This window comes from Leptodactylus fuscus, chromosome 10 (assembly GCF_031893055.1).
Source record: "Leptodactylus fuscus isolate aLepFus1 chromosome 10, aLepFus1.hap2, whole genome shotgun sequence".
Lineage (NCBI taxonomy): Eukaryota > Metazoa > Chordata > Amphibia > Anura > Leptodactylidae > Leptodactylus > Leptodactylus fuscus.
In genome coordinates this window covers 25,942,613-25,959,858 of record NC_134274.1, presented here as the reverse complement: position 1 = coordinate 25,959,858, position 17,246 = coordinate 25,942,613, and the positions used below count along the sequence as shown (strand labels likewise).

Here is a 17,246-nt window from a genome sequence, read left to right as displayed (position 1 = left end):
AGCTGCAATACCAGGCACCACCCATGGACAGGAGTGACGCTGTTTTTGAAGTATGCAGCCATCTTTCTCTAACCCTCAACATTCCATTTAAAGATCTATAAATGCTCAGACTAATCAGTGATCTGTGCTACCATTACCAGCCGAGAATTAAGTGATGGTCAGCCAAGCCACCCAGTATCTCAGGGGATCATGCCTCTGGACCTTACCTTTTGACATGTCCCGCCTACCTGGCAGCCATTTTGAAAAACTGACCAATAGGAATGCGGAAATTTGCATAATTTCCCAGAATCCTTTGCAGGAACTCTCCCTAAGCTTAATGAACATTGAAAATAATAAATCAAATGAAGGAAAAACTTAGAAAATGGCTAAAAAACTGGTCTGTGCAGTGTGTGGGCGGAGCCTCCTGATTCAGTCCTCTCCTGGCCTGGCTGCAGGGTCAGGATTCCAGCAGCTGAAAGTTTGAGCAAGTAAAAAAAAAAAAGTTTCAGATACATTTGGATAATACAGACATTTTTTTCATGATTTTGGTCTTTATCATTTACAATAAAATTCTGAGAAACAGCCAAGACTCTAAAGACTGGTAGATATCTCTGCCCAGACTCAGTCACCACACTTAGCAGTAGCACAAGGCCTCTACTAGCAGGCAGACATGGAGCAGTCCACACTGATTTCAGGAGTGCATAACACACTCTATAAGTAAGGGGGAACAGCAACCTCACAGGGACAACCTCAGAGCAACATTCATTGAGCTTAAGGAGAGTGAACTTAACTCAAGCAGTGCATTATGGGAATTTATGTAAATATAAAGGGGTGAAGGTGTTTCTATTATAATCTTATTACTGAGGAGGAGCCTCACATAAGTCCTCCTAGGTCATCTCACTACTTATGATGCACCATGGAGCAAGACCCAATGACTCTATCAACCTTCTTGTGCATAAGTTTTTTTAACTTTGCTTCTGTCCATATTCAGACAAATCTGAAGCATTTGCATAACTGTTGTAATAAATGTAACCGAGCTGCAATACCAGGCACAACCCAATGGACAGGAGTGGTGCTGTTTTTGAAGTATGCAGCCATGTTTCTCTAACCCTTAACATTCCATTTAAAGATCTATAAATGCTCAGACTAATCTGTCATCTGTGCTACCATTATCAGCCGAGAACTGGGTGATGGCCAGCCAAGCCAGCCAGTATCAAAGGGGATCAAGCCTCTGGACCTTACCTTCTCACATGGACCGCCTACCTGGCAGCCATTTTGAAAAATTGACCAATAGGAACTTGAGAATTTGCATAATTTCCCAGAATCCTTTGCTGGAAATTTCCCTAAGCTTACTGAACATTGACAATAATAACTCAAATGAAGCAAAATCTTAGAAAATGGCTGGAATCCTGCTCTGTGCAGTGGGGTGGGTGGAGCCCTGTGGTTTGGTCATCTCCTGGCATGGCTGCAGGGTCGCTAGACCAGGATTTCAGAAGCTGACATTTTGAGGGATTTAAAAGAAAAAAAAAATTATGTAAAGGCTTGCAGGATACTGAGCTTTTTTTCAAAGTTTATTTTCTTTGTAATGTATAAAGAAATGTTTGCAGTAAAATTCTGAAAAACAATGCTAGGTGTGACTGCTGAGCTTCAGCTACCACCCATAGCAGCGGCCCCGGGCCTCTGCCAGTAGGCAGAAACGGGCCACTGATAATAGGCAGCCATGGACTGGCCCACAGTGACCTCAGGAGTGTAAAATACACTCTGCATGTAAGAGGCAGCAACCTCACAGGGACAACCTCAGAGCAACATTCATTGAACTTAAGGAGAGTGAACTTAACTCAGGCAGTGCATTATGGGAATTTATGTAAATCTAAACTGAGGAGAAGCCTCACATAAGTCCTCCCAGGTCATCTCACTACTTGTGGTGCACCATGGACCAAGGCCCAATGACTCCATCAACCTTCTTGTGCTTAAGTTCCTTAACTTTGCTTCTGTCCATGTTCAGACAAATCATTTTCACAACTGTTGTAATAAATGGAACAGAGCTGCAAATCCCAGGCACGATTTATGGACAGGAGTGGCATTGTTTTTAGAAGTATGCAGCCATGTTTCCCTAACCCTAAACAACCCATTAAAGATCTATAGCTGCTCAGACTAATCTAACAAGAGGTGTCCCTTTAAGTGATCCCTGTGATGAGCGATCTGTGTTACCATTACCAGCCGAGAATCGGATGATGGGCAACACGGGGCAGCCTGTGTATCACAGAAAATCATGCTGCTGGTGCTTGCCTTCTGACATGGATCACCTACCTGGCAGCCATTTTGGAAAATTGACCAATAGGAACTTGAGAATTTGCATAATTTCCCAGAATCCTTTGCTGGAACTCTTCCTAATCTTACTGAACGTTGAAAAGAATAAATCAAATGAAGCAAAATCTTAGAAAATGGCTGGAATCCTGCTCTGTGGGGTGGGTGGAGCTTCCTGGTTTGGTCCTTTCCTGGCCCCTGGGCCACACACAGCAGGGGCTCCAGGCCTCTACCCATAGGCAGCCATGGGCCACACATCAGGGGCTCCAGGCCTCTGCCAGTAGGCAGCCATGGAGTAGCCTGCAGTGACTTCAGGAGTGTAGAACACACTCTACATGTAGGAGGCAGCATCCTCACAAGGACAACCTCAGAGCAACATTCATTGAACTTAAGGAGACACTCAGGCAGTGCATTATGGGAATTTATGTAAATCTAAAGGGGTGAAGGTATTTCTATTATAATCTGATTACTGAGTAAGTCCTCCCAGGTCGTCTCACTACTTATGGTGCACCATGGAGCAAGGCCCAATGACTCCATCAACCTTCTTGTGCTTACGTTCCTTAACTTTGCTTCTGTCTATGCTCAAGTATTATCACAAGTGACTAACTCAGACAACTGGGCGTCCCTATAAACAATTACTGTGTTCCCCTCTTTTTATTTTTTTAAAATTTTTAGCTGCCCAAAACTGTGCCAACTTTACATCCAGGGCTTGAAAAAAGTGGAATAACCAGCAAAAAAAAAAAAAATACATGTACGGTATTTGTCTGTCACAAAAGTCCATCTCCAAAGAGAATAGGCTCTTGACTTTCCCTGACCTCTGGACCAAAAGGCCAACAACCTCATACAGGGATAACTTCAGTGGGAAATCTATTTACGGTAACCAAAGGAGAGTTAAAGGCAATGCACCATGGGAAAGTATGTAAATGTGATGGGGGGTGACAGTCTGTCTGTTACATTCATGTTCCAAAACTCTGTACTGTACTGTTCTCAGTTCCATCCTAGAGATTGGGGGAGGAGCAGTGACTACAATTGTTCATAGTTCGGGCTTTTGAATCGTCCTCCATCGGTGTCCTGAGTTCATCTTATCATTGGTGATGCGCTGTTTCTTCTTTGATGATCGCTCCGGATTCAGTTTACCTGGGTTTACCATGGATGCTTCGGTTGCGTCGTATGGAAGAGTTGGGGCTATTGGCCTTTATACTTAAGTTTTTTTATGTGTCTATGTGTGTTTGTGTGAGGCAGTTTTTCTATTAGGGGGCGTCCATTAGCCCTCTCTGCAGCAGTATGGGCCTGTGCATATGTGGAAGTGGGTCTCCCTTCCCCAATTACAATCCAGTACTCTAGACATATATTCTATCAGGCTGCGTTCACACGGAGTTGTTTGGCTCAGGAATTTGGTCAGGAAACGGACTCAAATTTCTCCTCAAAAAAACACCTCACCATACAGTCCTACGATGAGGCGTTTTTAGGAGGAGGAATTTGAGTCCGTTTCCTGACCCAAACATCTCTGTGTGAACGCAGCCTTAGAGGCTGGATGACACACACACACACACATATATATACACACACTAGGTGAGTAACATAGGTTTTTATGTTTATCACCTCCCCGGGGACTCCGATACTTATATTCCGGTGTCTGAAAATGCCCCGGAATATAATAATACTATTATTCGTCAGGGTTCGCGTCCTCACTTACCGAACTCCACTTCTGGTGACAGCAATTTCTGCTTCCCCCTACTGCATCCTATAGCAGAAGGGGAAGCGGAAGCGGCCATAAGCAGGAGCGGGGATAGGTTAGTAAATAGGGCCCGTTACCTGATGGGGATACTCCAGCAGGTAACAGCCTATTGGGAAAAAAAAACATAAAACAAAAAACAAGTTATACCCTCCTACCTGCGAACCCTTGATGGAGCCGCCACCACCTCCTCTTCTTGACCCGTGCATAGAACGTCTGTATCATGACATCATAGTATCGACGCCTGCACCGAGAAGCAGACATCTCTTAAACCAGCCCAGGACAGGTCCGCTCAGCTTTGGTTTTTGTTTTGGGCTGGTTTAGGTGAAATAAATAGTAAAAATGCCGCCCTCCAAGCAGGCACGGATAGTGCCACCTCATGGTGCCTCATTAGAGGTGCACCCCTGGTTAGGTCTGATTGAACCTACAGGTAGAACCTCAAAAACATTGTAATGACCATACTGAGATGACCGGGGTTGATGTTTGGTTATTTTTCAATTCATTGCCCAGCCCTAATTTTCACAATTTACTAGTTAATTTGAGGTCAGTGGGGGGAATTTATTAGTACTGACATTGCCTTTGCTTTGGGTACTAGTGGCATTCTATCACCGGTCCCGCTGATCTACTATTGTCACCGATTTCAGACATGTATTATTTAATCGCAAAATACTTGGCTAAAATTATACATTTAGATCTATGATTAATAAGATTTTTTTATTTTTTCTATTTTTGGAGGCATCCATGAATGGGTGACATCTCTATGGCACATTGCTGTCCTATGGCACATGGCCTACTGGTGATGTAAAACATATGACAAGGCAGTTTTGGGTAGCGAAGCAGTTAAACGTTGGTGTGTACTAATATCACGTCACATCAGATTTGTTCTGACATCGCAGTTAATTCATCTTATACCTGACCCATTGGCAATCAGTCTGAAGATGTCTGCGACGCAACGCAAGGTTGGAGGGTGACTGCTTTAGCAAGAAACCCATGACATGAGTGACAGGGCATTTAAATATAAATGGGATTCCTAAGATCAAGGAAGTGTTATCGACCAACATGTCGCGCTTCTGTCTGAATTATTATTGCAGTGAAATTGCTCGTTTTAGCCCTGTGCTAAGGGAATGTCTTTTCATCATCGCCAGGACAAGATGAACTCGTATGCTCTCTCCTGTCATTTAATTTTTCCGAGAAAAGATGAGCTCATCATTTGGCATATGTGGGGTTAAATCTTTTAATATCTTGATCTGTCATGTTGGATTATTTTTACTTGTAGTTTGCTATAACTTTCCATTGATTGGACCGTTGTGTCTTACATACTTATTTGGTGGCATTGAATTGGCATCTGTTATTTCAACCTCCTCTTCTGTCTCCCAGTTTTAGGCTTTTGTTATATAGTGGTGTTGTAGTGTCGTACAATTTTAAGCTCTGTGCTGCACTATTGTAGACAACCTTTATCTGTGTGCTAAGAACGCAGAGTTGAAATCACTACCTGCTGCTTGGATCAGTGGGACAGCACCGGAAATGCAGGACTGTCCTTCTCGATCCGAGAAGGCTGAGTAGGGCCCCACAACCATGTGGCAGCACCATTGGCCCTATGGTTAAAGCGGCCCTAAAAGTTCAGCTACATGAACATGTGTATCGTAGGATCAGTGGATGATAGTGTTGTCCGTCCCCTTCACGAACCTACAGTGAACTTCGGCCGCAAAACGTACAGAAATAGGATCTTCTTGAGTTTTCCCCCAGGCTCACAGCCCACTACATGGACTTGTGATATGGGGCCAAAAAAATAATGGATTTGTATACATTGAGCCTTTATGTACTGTGTAGATGGGTGGGTTCATTCATAGGTTGGACAATTTCGCCACATTCAACATTGACGCTAGGTTCACACCTAAGTTCAGCTGTCCGTTCTGTGGTTTCCGTCTTCTGCATGCCAGAAGACGGAAACCACAGACCAGGTCCAGCCGTGAGCGGCGGTGAGCGTTTTATGCTCTCCGCCACTAAGCCGTTTTTTTAAAATCCGGACACAGAGTACTGCATGTCCGACTCTGTGTCCGGATGATAAAACCCGGTTTTGCGGCGGAGAGCATAAAACGCTCACCGCCGCTCACGGCCGGACAGCTTTCTCACCCATTCAAATGAATGGGTATGAAAGACTCCTGCAGGTTTCCGTCTCCTGCTCTGTTTTATGCAGGAAACAGAAACCTGAAGTACGGAGTGCCGGGTGCAGATGTGAACGAGCACTGAGTTTTATGTAAATACTAATATAGCCATGGCAGTACATAGGCAATATGTACCTACAGAGATACACTTGGGCTGCGCATTTTAATATAAAAAAAATATATCAAGTTTCCAATCTAGTATAGAAACAGACAAGGAGTCCTTTATGTTTTTATTACCTTCATTTACTTGTAGGCTGCACAGTCCATTCGTTACAACATGGTGCAGCGTAGGATGAGACGTGAATTGCTGTCACCTTTTACTTCCTCCATGCCAATGTCATCTGCAGGAGTAGATAAATAATTGCCGAAATAGCTTGAATATAGTCCGCCAGTGGAATTACCGACTGACAGTGTTTCAGTAGAGAAAATTTGCAGTTAATAAAGTCCTGTGATCGCAGCAGCCTTGGCATTGGTTCAATGGCGTATTGGAGTGGCCTAGGAAGTTGGATCCCTACGGATTAGCTAGATGAAGAGGCCACAGTATGTGGGTGAATGGCATCCAATCTAGGATAGGTTATCAATAGGTACATCCCAAAAAAATCTTAAAAATAAAATTTTAATCTTACAATTCTCTGATAAATTTTTCTGACCCTTCACGCAACGATAAAGGATTTTCTGTAAAAACAAGTGCCGGCTGTCATTTTTTCATACTTTGCATTTAATCTTCTATTTATGAAAATGACATATGCAAAAGAGAAAATTCAGTATGTGATTTGTCCCATGAATATTTTATTGCTGACAGCAAAATATGGGAAACTTGTGCTTTTAAACAGTGCAAGGTAATAGATTTCTAAATAATTGAAGAAGCAATCAAAGCACGAAGCTGGATCCGCCGTCTCCTGTCCCCGGCCCATTTCTAATTTGAGATAAAATATTTAAGTCTTTTAATTGTTCCTCTTGTATTTTTAACCATTTTTTTTTCTTGTAAAAAGAGCTTAGAGACTTCAAGTCGACTTCAATCTGTAAAGAAATGGATCAATATAAGGATAAACAGAATAAATAAGCGTATAATGTTAATAGTAAAGACATTGAACAAGTTTTAGTTGTAGATTTCTTAACCAGCGTATCTCACAGTGGGCCTCTACTGTCCTCTTGGCTGGACAAACATATAAGTGTGTTTGTCAAACGAACAACTAACCATCCAATGTGTATGGAGGCTTCACAACATCTGATGTCTGAGGCAGTTTTTCTTTTCCCTTAATGTAGATTGTAAGCCTCATATAGGGCTCACAATCTGTATGTTTTTTGGAGTATGGGAGGAAATCCACGTAACTATGGGAAGAATATACCAACTCCTTGATGTTGTCCTTGGCAGGATTCGAACCCAGGACTCCAGCGCTGCAAGGCTGCAGTGGTAACTACTGAGCCACTGTCCTATCTTGAGGAAGTCCTTTGTGTTCTGGGGTAGTTGAGGTAGTACCGGAGGGTCTGGCCACATCGTACTACCTTCTGCCCCTTGAGAACACATGCATTGGTTTTAGTGGTTGGGGGAGATGCTAGCCCATGTTACAACCTCTTTAGTAATAGTTTACATGAGCTGTCCGTTAGTGGAGGAAGAGAGCCGATGATGGAGGAAGAGAGTTGACAACATATTTATGGTCAGAAAAATGGTTGTGGCCTAATTCAGTTTCGTCAGACAAAGATGAATTTCTTCATTCTATTAGGACTGTTGGCACTGAGATGTCGCTCCAGTATTTGGCACCTCCTATGCAGGTATATTGAGCAACAGTGTGCATACTCTGCCATGGTTAGCAAACAATTCTTACCCACCAAAGATGTCTAGTGAGAAGGACATCTGTGAGGAAGCTTCCTTTTTGGGCATGTGGTGGGGAGAACATCTTAGTATCCTCATTGACGTTCTCCCCACCCACCACATGCCCAAATCCTAATATTTTCCCCATCACATGTCCAAATCTTAGCATTTTCACCGATGGCCTCCCCACTACATGTCCAAAGGCTAGTATCCTCAAACGATGTCCTCCTCAGCACATGCCCAAATCCTAATATGCTCACTGAGGTCCACTAGAGATGAGCGAATATGCTCGATCGAATACCTCAGCCGCATAGCTCCTGGTGCAAAAACACTTCCAGGGCTTCGAATTTTTACTGCCTCTCCCACCTCCCCTGCCGCCGGGTGCTATGTGACGAGGTATTCGATTGAGCGTATACCCTCATCTCTAATGTCCACCCCACCACGTCCAAATGCTAGTATTCTCATTGATGTTGTCCCAACCACATTCCCAAATGCTAGTGTCCTCGCTGAAGTCCTCCCCACCATATTCCCAAATCCTAGTATCCTCATTGATTTGGAAATATGGTGGGGAAGACATCAGTGAGGATACTAGCGATTTGGAGATGTTATGGGGAGAACATCAGTGAGGATGCTATGATTTCGACATGTGGTGGTGAAGACATCAGTGAGACTATTAGGAATTGGGCATGTAATGGGGAGGACATCAGTGAGGATAGTACGATTTGGACATGGGGTGAGGAAGAGATCAGTGAGGATATTAGGATTTGGGCATGTGGTGGGGAGGACATCAGTGAGGATACTACGATTTGGACTCCATCAAGTTAATGGTTATACAGTTTAAGAATAAATCCTTTTGTTACTGGAGGTACGTCGGTGAATAATGTCAGAATTTTGGCCTGGAACCCTACCTAAATCCCGACAGAAGTCTGAACATGTGAATGTGGCCTAAAATTATTCAGCTTCCTAAAATAGCTACTGAGGTGCATGGAGGAAGCAGTACATTTAAACATCCGTAGGTGAGGATATAAAATAGACAATCCAATTTTATCCGGAGGGGTTCTCTACATATTTACCAGGTTTCTGCGGCCCACGGTTCAGCTGATTTGCATGGCTGTTCTTCCATCACCGTTCTGGCTCTACACAATGTTTGAGCTCAAAGCAATTAAATTGCAGGGCTCTCGTTCAGTGATGTGTAAAACCTAATTCAGAAGCGGGAGACAATGACAATATTACACTCAAATATTATGATGTATATCATATTATACTGGGAGTTCTAGCTGGATGGCTTTTTTTTTTGTTAATAAAGCTTTTGAGCCTAGATTATATTGGGTAGTTCTCAAATGATCATTTCCCGATATAGGTTTCTTATCTCAATGGTTTATAAAGGCGCTCTTATACACATGCACAGTATGTATCTGTGTTCTACAATGTCATATAGGATTCAAAGAGAGCTGAAGAGAAGAGTGTGCCGTCTGCCTATATATTGCAGACCTACAGTATTGTCCGGGGAATATGCAACGTATAGGAGAGGATAAACTGAGTATTCACAGGTCCATTATATTATACTCAGAGTGCTGAGAGGCCAACTGTATCTCCTTGTACCACTGAATTTATAGGAAATCACATGGAGAACACTATACAGTGATATAAGTGCCTATGGGTAATAGTGGACGTGGCTTTTTGGGGCCTCCTAATCATATTGTCCCTTTACTGCTCACTCACAATATATATTTTGTAGCCCCCACGTTGTATATTGTCCCCTTTTTTTGGCTACCACACTCTATATTGTCCTTCAATATAGTTAGGAGATCCACTGGGAACAGTCATTACCCCATTTTTGCAGTTTTGAACGTTCCTTTCCTGTGATGGAATTGAAGAACAGCTACAAAAACCACTGATGTGAACTTGCCATTAGATTGACATTTTATCTAAATGTCCGCCATATAATACTACATTTCCACCGCAAGAAACTTGTACGGGGAACCGCAGCTTCCCCTGGCAAAGTCATTTGTGGCAGCTCCTTAAAATCTCTTCCAAATGGATGTAAGAAGAATCCAGACTTTGCTGAAAAATAGCAGTGTTTTCAAATACCTCTTAAATAAGCAATATGTATCCATATTAATGAACTTGCGTATAATGTATTTGGTTATCGGAGAACATTTGGGCTCAAACACTTCGCATTCAGTGCAGTGACAATGGTGACATTTGTGTGTTTCCTTGTTTTCTAGGTACGCTGGATGATGTATTGGATTGTTTTTGCCCTTTACACGGTGACAGAAACTATAGCAGATTTAACAATATCCTGGTAAGTTCCCATAATGACTCTACTAAGATGTTATTAGGCCATAGCGTGTTCCTAATCTACATGTTCTACATACTAAGAAGTCATTGGATTTGTAAAATTGTGGCTTTACATGTAAGGCTGTCCAGGTACATTATCGACTGCTCTAGTACCATAAACCTAATTCTATAGAATATAAAGTAGGACCGTGCTAAGAGAACACAGGGGCCCCTATGCAGAAAAGCATATACTATAGGTATCCATGTCTTCCCTGCTGCTAAGGCTAGGTTTATAAAGAGTGTCCATTGCAGATTCCATCATGTATCACAGGGTAGGTAGCAGCATGAAGGTAGCCATTTTGGGTGCCAGTGGTATCAACTTTGTGGCTTACAAAAAATCCCCTCACTGGTTTACCTATCCAATAGAAATTGTCATGAAAAGGAAATCCTTACCGTCTTCCCTTCCTTGTATTCTCATGGACCATATCGAGCCCTTAAACATCTCCATAGGTAGCACGGGTCAGCTCCTTGTTTGGAGGCCTTAAGAAACAAAGCAGTGTTATTCATGTGGTCAATAGTTTGAGCCTGGTGTGCGATATAGTTTATCCTATCTGGTAATATCTCATGGCTGATGACTAGAGATGAGCGAGTAGTATTCAATCGAGTAGGTATTTGATCGAATACTACGGTATTCGAAATACTTGTACTCGATTGAGTACCACTCGCTGTTCGAATGGAAAAGTTCGATGCAGAACCAGCATTGATTGGCCGAATGCTATACAGTCGGCCAATCAACGCTGGTTCTTCTCCTACCTTTAGAAGTCTTCTCCGTGCAGCTTCCCCGCGGCGTCTTCCGGCTCTGAATTCACTCTGCCAGGCATCGGGCCTGGGCAGAGCCGACTGCGCATCCCCGCGCTACAAGAAAATGGCTGCTTTGACTATAAGCGGCCATTTGCTTGTAGTGCGGGCATGCGCAGTCGGCTCTGCCCAGGCCTGATGCCTGGCAGAGTGAATTCAGAGCCAGAAGATGCCGCGGGGACGCTGCATGGAGAAGACTTCTTGGAGGATCCAGCCCGACCCTCACTCGTGGACTTGGTAAGTGTAATTTGATCGAATGTTGCCTACCCCTGAAACGAGCATTTTCCCCCCCATAGACTATAATAGGATTCGATATTCGATTGGAGTAGTCGAATATTGAGCGGCTACTCGAAACGAATATCGAACATTTTACTGTTCGCTCATCTCTGCTGATGACATATAGTAACTTCCCTGCACATTGAATAATGGGGGTCTCTATGCAGCCATGTTTCCTGTTGGAACAGGATTTTTTTTATTTTCGTTACCCACTGGAAAGAAAATATTTTTGTGTAGCATAAGGTCTAACCAGCTCCTTTTTCACATATAGAGATGTATTGTATTCCCTTCCAGGACACGTACCAGTTTTTTAGAAATTCTATCCAGCGTTTGTTTCCATAAGTGCAGGACACGTAACACACCCTGCCCGGCCTTCCTGGGGCCAGCATCATACATGAAAAACAGACTTGGCGGCGGTCCCCTATACATAATTGATCTCATATGTTCTTGCTCCTGCCAGAGCTGTGTTTCACAGTGTTGAGTAAGGAGCCAGAATCCACGGAGGGCTTACATTTCCATTTATGCAGTCATACTTAACACGGCATGTTTAGCATTGGTTCTGCTGCAGATGAAGTTTAGCAATTGCTGATTTACTGTATGTATATACGAATGGTAAAATGTGGATACAGAAACCGTCATGAATATTCCAAAAACAATATTTACAAGTCTTTTTGAAGGCTATGAAGAGAACGTATGCAAGGCTTTCAGCAAAGCCCTGTTGTACTAAACCACTACCATTAAAGTACATGAGAAGAATTTCTGAAACTTCATAAAGTGCCAAAAATAGGATTTTTTTTTTGCTAACGTAAAACACCTTCTTTCCCCTAAAGGGATCCAGTCCTGTTTTCTTTTGCTAAAAATGTGACACTCTCACAGATCCATGATAAAGCAGTGGGTATAGAGACTAAAGCTAGAATTAGGGAAGCCTTCACACGGAGTAAACGCGCGTGTATTTTTGCAAAAATACACGCGTAAAAATAAGACTCCCATTGACTTCAATGATATTTTTTACATGTGTAAAAATACAACTGTAAAATGTCATTGAAGTCAATGGGAGTCTTATTTTTACGTGTGTATTTTTGCAAAAATACACGCGCGTTTACTCTGTGTGAAGGCTCCCTTACTTAGATAGGTTTCTTATCTAACAGATATTATTCCCTGGTCCAGCATACACAACCATGCATATGTTCTGAATTGGTTGCTGGATAACTCTCGGGTACTTTATCTACCCAGAGAAATGGAAGGTGTATTGAAATCCAACTGCTTATGTTTTTTTCTCCCCGAACATCTGCCCTTGGGATGTTCATGCATCTTAAAGCATTGGTGTCCAACTCCTTTTAACAGAGGGCCACATCAGCATTATGGTGGCGGGATGCAGTTACAGATGTATTGAAGGGTAGGCTATGTAGCTTGGGTCTGAGCACCATGATGGTTTCTCTGGATTGTGTATGAAGCCAAGGCACAGGGTGTAAATCGGGAGGAGTTGCACAAAATCTATTATGCACTGTGAGCGCAATCCGCTCTAAGTATCACCGTATTGAAGTCCAAATTAATAAAGTTATTTTATAAGCTAGCTTAGAGAGGCATACAAATACACTCAGCCTTGGTGTATATAGTGGGTTCTGCTTTAATGGAGGAAAAGAGGAACGGTATTTTTCAGACTATAAGACGCACTTTTTTCCCCCAAATTTGGGCGGAAAAGAAGGGTGCGTCTTATAGTCCGAATGTGGCCACCAATACAGACCCGGCATCCGCTGTAATAGAGAGGCGGATGCCGGGGAGGGTTAGACGCTGGCACAGGTGCTGGGGCCTGCGACATCGCTATGCTCCTGCCCTGCTTTAAAAATATATAATAAAAAAATGAAATAAATAAAAAGTTCCAAATCCCTCCTTTCCCTAGAATACATATAAAAGTAGAAAATCATATGTCAAACACATACACATTAGGTATCCCTGTGTCCGAAAATGCCCAGTCTACTAATAGTTTTCCTGTACAGTGAACATCAAACTCAAAAGTGCCAGACCGCCGGGTTTTTTCTCACCGTTTTGCCTCTGATTTAAATAAAAGGTGATCTAAGCAATAGACCTTCCCCAAAATGGTAGAACTAAAAAGTACATCTGGCCCCGCAAAAAAACACTCTGTGTGTCCCCGTACAGCTGCAGGGTCACCTGTCAATGTGGCCTTGCAGCTGTTGCAAAACTACAACTCCCATAGATTAAATATTTTACCATTTTTTGCTTCAAAATTTTTTTCCCCTATTTTCCTCCTCTAAAACCCAGGTGCTTCTTATAGTCCGAAAAATACAGTATATACTGTATAGACAAAGAACAAGTTGGACTAGTATAATTAGCATAACATGATTGGTGGCAAAGTTGTAAAATAGTTCTGGCACATGGCTATTGGATAAGAAACTGGAGACGAGTCGCATTCCATTAAGGCTGGTGGGGGGGGGGGGATGTGAGCTCTCTAAACAAAGAGGAGTTTAAAATGGCTGCAGGCATGGCACCACATGGCTCTGGAATCCAAAATGGAGGTTACACAAGCTGACATCCTCCACATGTACCAAATGGAAATGTCCCAAGAGGCTTTCTATGGTACATGTTTTTGCTGAAAATAGTGCCGTGGAGGTGCATGCTGGATCCTAGATTGCAACGGCTCCCTGTTTTGGCATCCCCCAATCTGCCTAATGCAGCTGCACCCTCCAGGAAAGGTGGAGTTACAAATAGGTGTGTACTATATGTATGTAATGTTTAGACCTCATAGTCTTAGAACCAACACAGGGGCTGGAGTTTGCACAAGGACCCGTATTAAGATATGGCTAAAATGTAGAATTTATTACCTTTTACTTATCATATCCTTATTTTGTCGCATTCACTTTTTGCAGATTTGCTCCGAAACATCTAGCCAATTGTGATAGTTTATTATATGTTTTTGCCACCATAAAAAGTAAATTGAAATAGTATCTTTCTAGTTTATTTTTTATGATGTTTTTCTATAGCTGAACTGTTCACCATGTCTTCACATCCACATGAGACTAGAAACAGGAGATGAAGGGAAGAATTTGAAAGTATGACAAGTTAGGAGAACAGCCACGTCTCTTCAGGCAGTCTGGGAGACAAGGTCATCGAGCATGCCACATATAATTGGATGGCGCTCTCTGTCTCTCACAAACTCATCAAAACACGTCTATATGCGACATAGTTCAGATTTCCAGCATGCTTTTTTTGCCTCCTTACTGTATCTGACTCGCTGTCCTCGGCTGACCTCACATTACTTGATACTTTCAGAACCAGACGCTGAACAGCGGTTCAGATAATCACAGATTTCATCTATTTTTACCCCTTGTGTAAACCATTTGGTATTTTCATTTTTCTTTATGTGCATTTGTAGAACACATTTTGCTTTTGGCTTGTGCATTCTGAGATATAGATTGCTGGATATTATTATAGGAACGGGCAATGGTATCTTAGATGGTTCTACATTCTGCTCTCTTATTGCTTGCAGGTTTCCTTTGTATTATGAGTTGAAGATTGGTTTTGTAATCTGGTTATTATCTCCATATACAAGGGGCGCCAGTTTGTTGTATCGGAAGTTTTTGCATCCTCTTCTTTCTAAAAAAGAAAAGGTAAGTTGGACTCTATTGCACGCTCTGAATCCTATAAACATTCATTTTTTTTTCAGTGAAGAGAAATAAGGATAAGCTGCTTCCAGGGGTCTCATATCCTGGAATTGCATAGTTGTAGCATGTGGTGGCCTTGTTTTCCATAGGATAGATGAAACATGGCTGATAAGTGGGGTTTGACCACTGAGACATCTAGGAGACCCATGCTCCCATTAACTTCACTGGGAGCACTGGAGATAGCTGGAGTACAGCACTTGGCTATCTCTGGTGTGCCCATTGCAGGAGCGTGTCTGTGTCCACCAGGGGTTTTGGTTGCATTCTCAGCCAGGGTTGAACACCTCTTTTCTCAGGATTGATGGGGGTCTCAGCAATCAGACCCCCACCAATCAGCAAGTTATCCTCTTTCCTATGGGTAAAGTATTTAAAGTATTCTTGTAACTCTAGAGAGTATTATCCTTGAGTCCTGTCCTATTTGACAGTATTGGCTGACAAATACTCTCCAAACCTCAAACTATTGCCTTGCTGTGGAAGAGGCTTCTGTGGCTAGTGATTTATTTTCTCACCCTGTACAGGTGGTAGAGAATTATCCTACTAGATATAGTAACGTCAAAAGAGCTATCTCACCTACTAAATAAAGAACATATTAGTAGACGTTCCTATGTTTTCTTCCAGCAGCCTTAGGGTATGTTCACACACCTTCGTGTGGCTTTTTCATGCAGCTAGCCACAACGTGATGCCGATGCAGTTCATCCGAATGGGCCTAATCAGGAAGGACTCTAGAGCCACAGACACCACGGCTGACTTAGCCATGGAATCCGTGTGAATTTACGGCATGCCGCTTTTTTTCCCCCCACTAGCTGGGAATAAATAAATAATCTCTAGCGGAAACAAAATGTGAGTGACTAGCTTTGAAATGAAAAGGAAATGTTTTTGTAGGCGGATTTTGACGCGGAATCTGCAAAAAACTCAGTGTGAACATACTCTTATGCTGTCTCCAAATATTAGAAGAGCATGTAACAGGGTTGTCTGGCCATGTGCTAACTGTCCAAGTCCTGCACTCAGCGCCATAGACCCAAAAGAATCTACCGATCTGAGAAAAAAAATAAAACCTGTCTTATCAGGCTATTTTCATGGCTCCCTTGATAGACTCCAATGAATCCATGAGGAATTCATGAAAATTGATCTGGTTTATAAGGGTATACACTTGGCCGTGAAAAACGGACCTTTTCACGACAGAGTACATGTTCTTGTGAATGAGACATTACTCTAAAATCAGGAAATGGCAAAGAAACCTGAAAAATGGAGAAAGTCGTATTATTCTTTAATAAGGCTAGGTTCACATCTGTGCCTGCATTCTGTTCGGGGATTGTGTCCCACATTCCGCTTGAAAAATTCGGAGAGAAAAGTCCTGCAAACAGGACTCTTCTCTCTGCTTTTTTTCAGGCAGAAACCTGGCGGACTCCATTATAGTCTATGGGGTGCGCGGGTGACCACTTTTTATGTGGATTGGTTTCCATTTTTTGGGTCCCCAACAGGACCCAAAGAACGTAAACCCGAGCACAGTTGTGAACCTAACCCAAGATCATAAAGTTAATAGATAATTCTGTAACTAATTTAATATCACTGCAAATAGTCGAGCAATACCAAATATACCGGGGCAGACGTTTTTGGCTATGCAGTATTTTCCTTGATCTTGTATCTGATATGTTTAATAGTTGTGAATTACAACATATGTTCTGCATTTCCTGAACAGGAGATTGATGAGTATATTGTTCAAGCCAAAGAAAAGGGCTATGAAACCATGGTGAACTTTGGCAAGCAAGGCTTGAATCTTGCTGCTACTGCTGCTGTGACCGCTGCTGTGAAGGTGAGAGTTCCACTTTATTACTCATTAGCACACAGTTATAATTATTTCTCCTTGTAAGACATCGTATAGATCATTACCTAATTGCAAAACCCTTTTAGTTCACTTAGCTGTTCTTTTCTTTCTTATTAAAGCCTGGCAGATATACAGAAGTAGATCAGCAAGATACTGGATTTTGCAATTCACTTTAGTCTATGGAGCTGTTTATATAAATTAATCTAGAAGTTGTGACAAATTACATAGTTAACACTAATTTCATGGCTAGTCATGTGGGTGATAGATGGAGGATTAAGAAGTAAGTAGCAACCACATCATTGTTATGGCCTTATGAGAAGTCATAAATATC

At 42.4% G+C, this 17,246-nt stretch overlaps 1 protein-coding gene across 1 annotated transcript in view; it reads left to right on the top strand.

Moving 5' to 3' along the window:
- The window catches only part of REEP3 (receptor accessory protein 3), a 116,200-nt gene that overhangs the window by 76,613 nt on the left and 22,341 nt on the right, over positions 1-17,246 (top strand). Inside the window, exons 3-5 of the mRNA XM_075257580.1 lie at positions 10,228-10,304; positions 14,919-15,039; positions 16,790-16,903. Coding sequence (XP_075113681.1) covers positions 10,228-10,304; positions 14,919-15,039; positions 16,790-16,903 — 312 coding nt within the window. The remainder of the gene's footprint in view (positions 1-10,227; positions 10,305-14,918; positions 15,040-16,789; positions 16,904-17,246) is intronic.